The sequence below is a fragment of the Lutjanus erythropterus genome, chromosome 14 (genome assembly GCF_056507025.1).
Source record: "Lutjanus erythropterus isolate fLutEry1 chromosome 14, fLutEry1.hap2, whole genome shotgun sequence".
NCBI classification, from domain to species: Eukaryota; Metazoa; Chordata; class Actinopteri; order Lutjaniformes; family Lutjanidae; genus Lutjanus; species Lutjanus erythropterus.
In genome coordinates, this window is record NC_139330.1 from 29650420 (window position 1) to 29663576 (window position 13157).

Below are 13157 nucleotides of genomic sequence, written 5' to 3' on the forward strand. Positions count from 1 at the left end.
AAAAAGTCAATTCCCAATTCAAGCGTGTCTTGATAAAGGAATTAAAAGTGAGGAGTGTGCGTATTTCTTTGAAATAACACGGTTAACACACAGACATCATGACTGGGCTCATACAGAGGACAAAAACTACTGTACTGCTTCTCCCAACAAGTTGTCCAAACATGAAGTCAAAGACTGTTGTAGTGGTTCAGTTGCCTGATATCAGACAGATCTGTCAAACCGTTACACTCTGTTTCATTTTTCACTCCGACAGTCTGACTCCACTCTAACCAATTTCTGTACAGGAGGGGGATTCAATTTTCCCTCACCGATCCCTAGAGACTAACGTATCCGCCTGAGTCTACCATCATTCTAATGCTGGCCTGCAGGAGTTTTGGGCCGATTTACCTCAGATTCACCCCTCCTGACAAAAGGAGGAGAAATCTGGGCTGGACCTCAGTTGGTAGCGATGTTCAACCCAGATTACCTTATAATGTGAAAAAAAAAACCCTGAACTGTTTCCAGACTGATCAGGTCCGCCCTGATAATTTTATAAAATGTTTGATATTACACGTAAAAATCTGGATGCTTGTGTTAATACTTGAGCAGGACCACAACAGCCAATGAGAGAGACAAAGAGACGGAGGTGAATGAGAGGATAGTGATGGTGACAATGTTGCCAGACCATGGTAAACACTTTAGCCCTTGAGGCTAACATTAGCCACCATTCCACTGTTGACAGATATTAAACTGGCAGTTAAAATCTCACCTCTGGATCTCGCTGTAGAATAGACAACCTGTGATGACTGCGTCTCCCAAAATATTTTCTCATCCAGAATCGTTTAGCCATTGTTTTTTCATCGCTTTTTTTTTCTTACCACAGTCTCCATTTTGTTGTGAAATCACATTCCTCATGAGATGTCACAAGATCGCTGTCCCTCTGGCATGAGAATCTTAATAATATCCTATAGTATGTGATGAACCATTATTATCAAATCATGTAGTGTGTGCATGTCTGAGATTAGAGAGAAAAACAGTTTCTTTTTATGTGCGTGATGCGGCCAGATTTCAAAAACACTTAGGATTTTAACACTCCTGTAGGGTGAGCCCAGCGCAAGTCCAAACTGATGCATAGCTTTGCCAACATGCTGGTTTTGCCAGGGATGTAAGAGTGGAGCAGAGTGAGGAGAACAGCTTTGATAGCGGCATCTATGTTGTCATTCTGGCAAGCAACCAGACAACACTTGAGAACTTTAGTCCTGCCGATGGGCACCTAGTTAAAGTTAAAGGTAGAGCTGCACGATTATTGCCAGGCAAGGTGAAGTATGGCAGGATTTTTTTTTCCTGCAGTGGTGACAAAAGGTTAAAATATATACGTATGTCCAGTTTAGTTAACTAAAGCTGTCTTGTGCCCTCTGGGGAAAATGTTAAGCCAAACTCCCTTTAAGAAATATGACATATTCACAATTCCTTACATGTCCAGAAAAACACATGACTCAAGAAGCACAAGATAAAAGGATTTGTATGTTGACAGTCTTCTTGTCAATTCGGCATCAGTATAATCAATAAAGTACAAACTGTACAAATGTAATGTTTTGGATTTTGTAGCTTCAACTCATTACCAGCCTCTGTTGGTTAGCTGTGCTATTTTAGTAGGTGAAGACAGTGGGAGCAAGAGACAAACTGTTTCAAAAATGAAGATTTCATCCTAAAATAGGTGCTGGTTGGTGGATCAGATACACAGCAAATTAAACACTGAATCACAACATTGTTAATTCACCATCTACTATGTGTTTGAGGAGTTCTTTCAGCTGTTACCAAAGAACCAGGTTTGCTCATTCCTGTTTTGTGCTGGAGAGAACGCACATACTTTCCACTAATATCAAACACATTTGATTTTTATTATGATTATAACTATTTTTGATCCACACCAGCTCAAATTTTTAAAAGTAGCAAAATTATATGATCAGAAAGCGGGGATGCAAAAGCACACGTTTGCTCCCCCGAGTCTAAGAGTGGGGGCGCAGCTGTTCCACTTGCTCTGTTGCTCAGGCGCCTGTGATCTCACCTTTAGTGCTGATTGGCTAATCGTTAGTCCCTCTGCAGCGCTCATTGGATTAGCTGCTTTTTCAACCGAGATACAGCTGTTTTATGTGATGATGCCAGAAGAATTAGTCATCCTCAGGCAGGTAGTTTAGTAGTTCTGCGGCAGTAACTCATTCTCAACAAGAAGCAATAACGTTCAACAACATTTCCTGCAACAGTTTGATCAACAGCTGATAGTTTCTCATGTTCTGCCTGCACTCATGTGTGCAGGTTTCCACACTCCACATCATCTTTTACAAATATATGATTTCACACTGGATGCAAACTTTGATTTTCTGAGACACAATGCTCTCACTATGAAAGCAGGACACTTTGTCAGCAAGCAGATTTTTGGTTTGATTTGATAAATGAGAAGTAAATAAACCAAATGGATGTCCACCTCCCCTCACCTCATCCCTCTCCTCTGTGTGGCTCAAGCGTGGCTCTGCTTCAGCCGACAGCTTTTATTCTGTGTCGTCCAATAGGAGGCCAAGCTGCGAGAGCTGCTCGACGTGGGCAACCTGGTTGGCCGGCTTGAGAACCGCATGGTTACCGTGGTTACGGCTTCAGACCTTGTAAACGTCACCCAGCTCAACTTCATCGCGTCACAGGAGGACGAAGCGAAGGTACTGAAGTCACTACAGTGATGATGTCAGGGGCTGATCATGACGACAAAGATGATGGTGATGATGATGATGATGATGATGACAACGTCTGATTTTGGTAGGTGTGGTGTGAGGAGCTGTTTTCTTTGTCTTCCAACCTGCTGAGCCACAATCTCAACAGAGACCACAGTCTGTTGAAAGCGTGAGTTTAAACACACACACACACACACACACACAAACACACACACACACACACACAATAACATGCATGTACAGACTTCAGTCTCTTTAAAGGATCAGTCTGATATTCTTTATCTTTCTTCCTGTCAACAAACCTCAAGAAAAGACCAAAACCAACAATGAAGCATTGTGTGATTGTCTTGTCTGTGTATCCAAACCCTGATGTACTTTGTTCCTCTGCGCCTCGGAGCTCCATTGTTGTCCAAATTTTATTAGAAACACATCAGTGAGCCACGCTGTTGTGCTGTGGTTCACATGATCTTTTTATTATCTAGAAGCAACTGTAGTTTATTTTGAGTCAATCCCACCTACACCGTCCTGCTGCCATAAATACTCACTAGCACACCAAATGTGTGTTGATCCACCGCCGAAAATAGTCCTCAGCAAATGCACTATTTCCACCTGTTTAAATAACGTGTTGCTGACAATAGCAGTGTCCAGCTGCTATAGGAAATTACTGAGTCTGTAATTGTTGAATGTGGGAAGAAAGAAGGTGGAACCAGACGATTCTGCAAACTGCAATTGCTCTGCTAGATAAATCTGAAACACGACCCATCTTGATGTCTTTGGGCCAATCACAACTGTTTATTTAATATGGGGCAGGTTTGATGCAATGACTGACAGCAGACTGAAAATAGATTTCAAGCACAACGCACTAGGATCATGAAACTCAGATCAAACTGTCAAACGAGGCAAATATGAATCAAGATTGTGTTATTGCTTTGCCATTTATCTCCTCAAATGATTTTAGAAATACATCCTAGTGTTCCGTCTGGCAACCAGAAGGAAAAAATAATACCACGATTTTTCAGATTTTTGCCTTCAGTTTGTTTTTTTGATCCAGCGCCTGTAAAAAGACTTTCAGATGTTTGTATCCCACAGCCTTTTTGCCCTGTTTGGCAACCAGGCAGCCATTTTTTTTCCCCCGCTTGAAAATGGACCAAACACCACCCCAACTTGTGTCACTCAGTCACACATTTCGTTGCTGTGATTAGTAATAGGTTTATCCAGCTGGCAGAGGCATTTTGGTTTGCAGCCACTGAAAACACCCCCTGGAAATGAAAAGTGAGCTAATGCAAATTAGTCTGGCAATGCCCGGCTAAGAACAAGAAGGCCTGGATAGATGCATTGTTGGTTTTGATCTTTTAATGGCATTTGTTGACAGTCAGAAGACTTAAGTTATTATAAGTCTTTCTGCATTTTTTTTTCTTTTGTAAAAATCTTATATAAACTCTTCAGTTCTTAAGTAAATCTCATGATTTAGGATTATGACGCTAACCAGACTAACAACAGTCTAACAAACAGTGTTACAGAATCTCCCAAACAATTTAAGTGAACCAATTAAGTGACCATTTTTCAAATGCAAAAAAAATAATAATAAATAAATAAAATGCTTCCCTGCTGCTCATCTGGTGTAATCCAAGTCTCCTAAAGCCCCAACATGTCATTCATTTGTGGGCGCACACGTCACACTACACACACCTAGTTGAGACGGTGTGCACGCAGATGTGAATGTGGCTCTAAGCTGAGGATCTACAGTGAAGATTTAGGCCATAAACATGGTGTAAACGATGTCTTTCATGTGAGCTTGGCATGCTGGAGCTTTAGGAGCCTTAGATTACACCAGACGAGCAGTATGGAGGCATTTTATTTCATTTTTTTTTTCTGGGTGTTTTTTTCCATTTGAAAACTGGTCACCATTCACTCAAATTATTTGGAAGATATGAGTATGAAGGTGAGAAGAAAATGACTGAATTTTCAATTTTTGGGTGAACTATCCCTTTGATGAAATCTGCATTATTATTTTAACTTCCAGCATTAGTGGCACAGGGGATATTGTCCCCACCTGCATGTAACTCAGATCTGATTACAATAACATTACAATACATTTTTGACCCACATCAAAAGACGACGTAACTAGGGCTTATCGATTAATCTGTTGATTATTTCTATGATTGTTTAGCCTGTAAAATGTGAAAAATGTTCATTACAGTTTCTCAGAACTCAATGTGGCTTCTTCAAATGACCTTTTTTTAATCCAGCAAAACAGTCCAGGACCCCAAAACTCTTAATTTACCAAATGACAAAGAAAAGTATCAAAGTCTTACATTTGATAAGCTGAAACAAGCAAATGTTTGACATTTTTGCTTGAAAAGTGACAAGACAATTATTTATCTCCGATCAACTTAACTGAAAAATAATGTTGAGAAATACTGAATAGAAATATCACTTCAGAAGTCTAGAAGAGATACTTGTTAATGTTGTACAACAGCGATACCAAAAGGTTGGCTCACCCCACAGAACTTCATCTGATAAAGTGCGATTTTTTCCCCAGTACCTCTAACAAACATTGCTGTTTGGTTAAACTGTAGGTGAGAAAACTGAAGGAGAAGTTCAGTCATGATTAAAATCTTCCTTTTGCTGGGTCATCACTTGTGGAGTTTAGGAGCCTTTGAACGAGGAAAAGACACCTGTGATATATAACTATGAACATTTCTGCTCTCTTTGTTTCAGGTACGTCAGGTTAACTCTCCAGCCGAACGCAGAGGGGAGAATTCCTGTCAAGAAGTGAGTTCGCAAATATTATTATTACCTTTCTAATGTTTAATCAATGCTTCTGTGTGAGTGTTAACTTTGAGGCACATGTTACAGTACATGACTGAGGATGTGAGAAAATAGCTCGACGAAATCTGCAGAGACACGCACAAACTGAAACTTTGCTCTTTCCTGTCCCTTGCTTCCAAAAATAAACTTAATTCCATGTGCACTTGGGAAAGCAAAAACAGGGACAGGATTCATGAAGGTGCTTAATTCAGCACTGACCTGGTAATCAACCACTGCCAAGAGCATGAGATGGATTATAGTTATATGAAGGAAAGCTGTATTTTAGAAGCACACCAGGAGCAGAATTAAGGTCAGTTGATATATCTTGGAAGTCAAGTGAGGAGAGGGGACGTTTTAAATGGGTAGTTTGGATTATCTGAAGTGGGGTTGTATGAGGTACTTATCCACAGTCAGTGTATTAGCTACAGTAGATGGCAGTCAGCAGGCCTCCAGTTTGGAGAAACACAGAGGTTAAGTAATGTACTGCTGTGGTCAGGGTCAGCAGCAAAATGTATTTTAGCCAACTAAAAAAGGCCCATCTAGAAAAAATCAATTTCAATTTAAAAGGACAGAACATCTCAAAATCAAAAATACATTTCTCCTTTTAACTGTGGTGCTATTAAGCCATCTAAATTCTTTTGGTGTGAGTTGCAGAGTTTTAGAAATAGCGACCTTAGAGGTGTCTTCCTTTTTTCTAATGTACAACGACTAAAGAAGACTCGGCTTGTGGTGCTCGAAGAACCAAAAAATTACATTGAAAAATTCAAAACCAGTGTCTCTTTCTAGAAATCATGACCATGTTACTTAAGATAATCCATAGACCTTGTTGTGAGCAATGTCATGTAGGAACTACTGTCTTTCTAGTAGAAAGAAAGGAGTTTTTGTAGAGTCTATCTTAGAAAGAAAACAGCTCCTACATGAACCTGCTCATCTTTATATCATTGAGAAACCAGACATACCAACCAAAACCATCTAGATGGATTAATAACACTACAGGTAAGAGGAAAAATCTGTATTTTTGATTTTGGGGTGAATTGTCCCTTTAAGTGCATACGTTTTCTATTTAACCTGTCTCTTTTCTTTTCTTTTTCTTTGTTTTTTGTAATTGGTCAAAGCAAAAAACAGGAGCGACTTTACGGATACACCAGTAACTGAAAGAGGGACAAAATACACAAGGGCAAACAAGCGAAGAGAGAGAGAGAGGGAATGAGGAAAAAAGAAAAACCAACAGACAAAAAAATATACATTTAGAATATTTTTGCCACTTTATCTTGTCATCAGACTGGCTTTTACGATGGGAAACCGCTGATATATAAGCCAAATATCAACCTCTTTGAATCAACCACACTCCATTGGCAAAACCAGTAATTTTACCTCACAGCACACTGGAGTTGCTGGTCTACTGCTTTCTCAGTCTGTTTGTTTTTTTGTGTTACTGTGTGACTTTGGTGTTTTAAAGATTTAGTTCAGATACACCAAAATCACACAATAACACGAACAAACTAACAGATCGATGCACCACTGGTCCAACAACTCATGTGTTCAGTATGGTAAAATTACTGTTTTTGCCAATGGAGTCTGGTAGCATGAGAGAGAGCGATATTTGGCTTATATAACAGCATTTTCCCTTTGGAAAAGGCTGTCTGACAGCAAGGTCAAGTAGTGAAAATATTCTATTCTGGTACACTTAAACTGATATTGATTTTTTTTTTCTTTTTTTTACGTGGGCCTTTTTTTTTTAGAAGGCTAAAATACAGGCATGAAAAAATACTGATCCCATCCGCAGTGGTTCATTTCTCAGCTTCCTGTATGTTGCTGCTTCCCCAAACTGGGGACGTGCTGATCACCCTCTATTTTAGGTAGTGCACTGCCTATGGATAAATCCCTCACACAACCCCACTTAATGATGTATATATTGTTAGGGTAAATTTTTGGGAGACCAGGAAGTTTGAGGAAGGTAAAGGTATTTTTTGGGATTGTGATAAAGGACACTTTGAGATTGAGGAGGACATTTGGAAGAGTTAATTAGGGAGAAGTCTGGAGGAGATACTTTTAGAAGTGAAAATGCAGGTTTGGGGTTGGTGACATGTTGTGGTTAAGGATGAGCGGATAATGGTGTGATGTCATTGTCTATTGCAGCATCGTTCGACTGTTTTCATCAGACAGAAAGAGAGTAGAGAATGCCCTGGAGAACTGCAGACTTCCATACAGCCGGGTAAACACTTCAAATCAGTGTGTATATTGCTCATATTATCGGTAGCAGTTTATAGTTTAACCAGTTAGAATTTGCCTCGAATACATGCTTTGAAAAGCTGTTCCCGTCTCTGTGGATAACTGCATTTATATAAGACACACACAGAGTCTTTTTCAACTTTATCCTTCTTTTTTCCTCCATTTTCTATTTGCCGTCGAGGCTTTTATCTGATGCTTTTTGTCCAGAATGACTCACAGTGCACGGAGGGGTGAAATGAGCTCAAATATCTGGGTCATCAAGTTTTGAAGCAACCAGTGAAAAGCAGAAATGTTAAGAGTCAGATTCTCTGCTCACACTGGATCTCACACAGAATATTCCTGCGAGCACGGAAATATTATTTAGATGGAGAAGAGCTGGGAGAATAAATCTGAGATAAGGAGAAATGTTTTTTACAGCGAGCAGGGAGAGGATAAAAACAGAAAGAGATGCTGGACACAAATTCCAGAGATGTGGTTATATCAATGTCCATGTCCTATGTATTTGACAGGGTGACAGCATCAAACTGGAGGAATTCACACTTGAAATTTACCGGAGCTTTTTGGACAGTCTCTGTCCTCGTCCTGAGCTCGGCAACATCTTTAAACTGGAGTGAGTATTTAGAAAGTCCTTTACCTTACTTACAGCTACAGTCGCTGACCTCTGATCAGCTCTAATACTTATTAAAGCTGAACAAGCTGCTCTATAAAATAAGCTTGTTAAAAGTGTGTTGTTATTTGCTTCAGGCTACTTGCTCTGATATGTGAAGAATGATGAATAATGATTCATCTTCTGTCCCATGAGTACACAGAGAAGGATTAAATAGAGACTTCTTCATCTACTACCTTTATAATGTTCAGAAAATTCAAAGCCAGGCTGCAAATTCAGTAATGATTATAAGTGTTTTCACTTTATCGTTTTTTAAAATGTCTGAAAATTAAAATGCCCAACACCAGTCAGAGTTAAGGCTTTTTGAAACACATAACTTTAACTACATTTACGCTTAACATCCACAATATCCCAGCATTTTTGAACCCCTAACATAGTATTTGAAAATGCTGCTAACCCGTGTTTTAATGTTAAAATTCTGTAATTGCATTTTAGTGTGGACAAGTAGAAATGGAGACCTTTGAAAACGATGGCGCAGACGCCCACCCCTATCAGTTACATCATGTTCTTCCCTGATTCATCACACCCCTATCACATGACCCTCTTCCATAAGAGAACAAACAGTCTGGACTATCAGCAATTAATTAGGTTGAATAACCAACCAGACAATCTGCTTCCTGTTTACAGCAGTGTGTGCAGATACGCAAATGATCATGTGATGTGCGTTTTCAGCAGAGGTGGGGCCAAGTCATTTTTGTGCGAGTCAATTCTGAGTGCAAGTTCAAACAAGTCATAATGTAATAATGTAACTTTTCAGCCTCATTGATTTTCAAAGTTACTTAGCTGTTAAGCTAGTGATAGCTACACATTAGCTCGCTAATAGTAGCCTCGTCTTATGCCTTAGTAGCCTTATCTTATTTTTTCCAACTGGAGCGCAATAATATAATGTTAGCCTTAATGGTTGTTTCTTGCAGCATGATTGGTTGCCGTTGGATTGGTTCAAACAAAGTGGATCTGGGGAATTAAGTGTGCGTTCCAATACCCATACTACCATATTTAGTATGCCAGAAAAAGATTTAGTATGTCCCAAGCATGCTTTTCTGGCTATTCTGACCCTCAATCGTTTGTGATGGGAGTATGAGCAAGAGGGTCAAAGTTCAAAGTATGTGTTTTGGAACACAGAGTTAGTGTTGACTTGCTGAAAATGAATAGTTTTCATGTTAGATTCAGGAAGGAAAATAAATAGATTTGTGGCACACTTAGGTATCAAGTATTTTCAAATTTAAAAGGATCAAGTCTGTGAAAAGCCATGAGTCCAAGTCCAAGTCGGATTGCAAGTCTTATTTTTCTAAGTCAAGTCTGAAGTCATCAATTTTTTTGTTTTTTTTTTCTTTTTAATAGCGTTTTAAAAAGAAAAGTGTGGAAGCAGCCAAAGTGGTTAATCACTTTGTCTGAACAGCAGTTGAAAGCACAAAGGGATTCAGTTTATGATGATGTGAGATGGAAAAAAGCTGCAAATCCCACAAAACAATTGGAACCAACAGTGACAAACAGAAAGTTTAACAGTGACAAACAGAAAGTTCATTTTAGGTCAATTAAAGAAGGCAGAGCTCATGTGAAAATAACATGTGGACGTAAAAGAGGATAATAAAAGATGGTGTGAGATGTTTTGAGGATCTGTAGACGCCCTGTAACCTCAGCTCCGACCTGCTCTGGTCTGTAGAGGAGCGAACGATGGGACCTTGTCGGTGGATCAGATGACTGAGTTCATCAACAACAAGCAGAGAGACCCGAGGCTCAATGAGATCCTCTACCCGCCTCTCCGTCCTGCACAGACACACACTGTGATGGAGAGGTACCAACATGACCAGGCACAGCTGAAGCAAGGTACACACACACACACACACACACAGATGTTCCTCTTTGCTATTTTATTTTCCTAAATAGCTCAAGATGCCTTTAGCTAGTCGGCTGCGTTTATTACCAACATGTTCTCTCGTATGTGTACATGTGTTGGCACCAAAATACTCTTCTAACCCACCCACACATCCACAGAGAGTAAACTGCTAAAATAAGCTCTCAAGGTGCTCACATTTGTGTTGCATGCTGCCAAAAGAAAAGTTGGCACCAACTTTGAATCACTGAATGTTATTTTTGTCATTTTCTCTATCTGTGAGCTAGAATAGACACATTTATTTATGTGTATGTGTGAAGTCCAGATAAAGCTGTTATGTTAGTCAGACACTATTAGAAATTGCTTTGCAACAGATCTGTTTACAGAACTGCTTTGTACCGTTAATATAAACAATAAAATTATGGATTGAGATTCACTGTATTTTCAAAAGCTCCCCAAAGTGATTGAACTGTAAAGCTAACAATTGGTATTAGGGTTAGAGCAACCTGACAAGCCCATTTTTCTGCAATAAAAAAACTGTAAAAGTGTTACTTTTGGGACATAATTTTCAGTTGAAAAAAACGGTAATTAATTGTTTGTTACAATTTTAAAATTGCAATATGATCACAATATGTGGGGCGTCTGGTGATTCCCACCCCTAATGGAAGGCAGAATTGTCCAGATATTAGAGGTAAAACTTTAGCAACACTGTGTTGGTACCTGACAGGTTTGCATATCAAATGAGACATTGCATTGGTACAGACAAAAAATAAAAATGTAATGCCTACAGAATAAAAGAGATCCATACAAAAGAGGGTGCAACCCTAATCATAACCCCCCTGAAAACAGCCAGATTAATAAAATTAGATAAATAAATAAAAATAGGCAAGGTAAGAAAAGAAACCAGTCATATTTCAGAATTTCAAAATTCCAATAATCCCCCCAGACTGATCCAGCATGGATTTGTATGAGGCAAGTCTTTCATTTCTGTGGGTTTAATTGATATCCGATACCTGAGTATTATTCTAGCAGCCATAATGACCCCAGCCATAACAACTGAGAATTCTTCTCTTGGTATGTGGCATACTTGTGATCCGTGTCCTAAGAAACACAGTCTTGGAGACACTGGCAGTGTCTTAGCCGGCCACCGACTCATGTGTCTAAGAATTTTACTCCAAAAGGGCTGAATGAATGGAGAATCCCAAATACAGTGTAAAAAGAAAAGTGCCTTTTTCTCTCTGCCGTTAACTTTATTTTCAGACCAACACATTTTGGCTCTGGCCTTCATCAGGGTTATCCTGATGCTGAAGGTTAGAGCTGAAACACGTTGGTCTGAACGACAAATGTTAATGGAGCTTTGAGCCTTTTCTCCTTCGCTGTGCACCTTGGAAAAAAAGTGAAGTTGTGCCAGAAATCTGAACCTGCTTCTCCAGTTGTCTGGACATTAGGACATGTTGGGTATGACTGAACTTTTTTGTCAACTTTATAAGACTATATTTTCAGATCTGAAATATTAGAAAGAAATAGTCTGAAAAGGACACTTGAGGGTTCATGAAATATTTATATCAGAGAAATACCACAAAGATGAATAGCTCACTCTGATGCTCCTTTTCTTTTATCCTTGTTTGATGGAATGTGTTTTTTACTTTTATCTTCTTATAATGTGTGTCTGTGTGTGTGTGTGTGTGTGTGTGTGTGTGTGTGTGTGTGTGTGTGTGTGGGTGGGTGGATGTTGTGTGCATGTGTGTGTGTGTGTGTGTGTGTGTGTGTGTAGGTGTCATCTCTCTCCAGGCGTTCTCCAGTTATCTGTCCAGTGATGAGAACGGAGTCATCCCACCGGAGAAACTGGACCAGTCTGAAGACATGAGCTTCCCCCTCTCTCACTACTTCATCAACTCGTCACATAATACATACCTGACAGGTACACACACACACACACACACACACACACACACACACACACACACACACACACACACACACACACACACACAGCAAATAGAAGACAACTTTCAACATGAAACAGCTACAGATTTTGCATAATGGGTTTGTTGTTAACATTCATTGATTAATGTGAGAACATTAAATGTGGTCAAGTCATGGTCTAGACTGACTTATTCATTCCTAGCTAATACAAACACCAGAGAGAATAAATTACAATCACAAGCTGCATCTGTGGACAAGATGACAGTTCAAAGGACCAGTGTGTCAGATTTTAAGATTAGATTTTGATTTGAACATGCAAAAATGAACAAAAACTAAACAAGAAAAAAAATGAAATTAACAGCAAACCTTTGGCAAACACATTAAGCATCATAAATAAATTATTCATGTCTGAAAGGAGTAGGAGGAAGTGACTACTTATAAAGTCCTGCCCTCCTTTTTTATTTTTCATCATTTAGGGCAGTGATTCCTAAAGTGTGGGTCAGATTTAAAATTGGGCTGTGGCGGTCGAAAGTTTGGGAATGGCTGATTTACTATGATGGAAACTGAATATAATATTCATAAGTATGTTTTCTTTCGTTTGGAACAATCACCTGAAAATAAGAATTGTTGTGTTTTGGCTACCTTGGAATAAGCCTTCTACGCAGATTGTGTTTTCACATCACCATGTTTCTACAGTAGCCCAGAAGGGACAAACCAAAAGTTGCATCTAGAGAGGGCTTTTTTTGTGTGTTTTTCGCAAGTTTCACAGCCACTGTAGTTTTTCCTGCACACTTAGAAGGGGAGGGTGCAGCAAACAGTGTGTTGCAGTTGTTTGCAATCTGCAGCCTCACCGCTATATGCCACTAAATCCTACACACTAGTCCTTTAAATTCTGTAGTTTCTTTTAAGTAGAGCATCTCTCTGTTCTCTGTGAGCAGTTACAGTTCCTCAGAGTGACACTCAGCATCTCAAAAAAAATCACCTC

The 13157-nt window shown here is 39.4% G+C and overlaps 1 protein-coding gene across 1 annotated transcript in view; it reads left to right on the forward strand.

Annotated features, from left to right (window-relative positions):
• Positions 1 to 13157, forward strand: part of plcb1 (phospholipase C beta 1) — a 46926-nt gene that overhangs the window by 8346 nt on the left and 25423 nt on the right. Inside the window, exons 4-10 of the mRNA XM_084735734.1 lie at positions 2550 to 2690; positions 2792 to 2871; positions 5424 to 5477; positions 7653 to 7728; positions 8255 to 8355; positions 10076 to 10239; positions 12021 to 12167. Of these exons, the coding sequence (XP_084591860.1) occupies positions 2550 to 2690; positions 2792 to 2871; positions 5424 to 5477; positions 7653 to 7728; positions 8255 to 8355; positions 10076 to 10239; positions 12021 to 12167 (763 nt within the window). The remainder of the gene's footprint in view (positions 1 to 2549; positions 2691 to 2791; positions 2872 to 5423; positions 5478 to 7652; positions 7729 to 8254; positions 8356 to 10075; positions 10240 to 12020; positions 12168 to 13157) is intronic.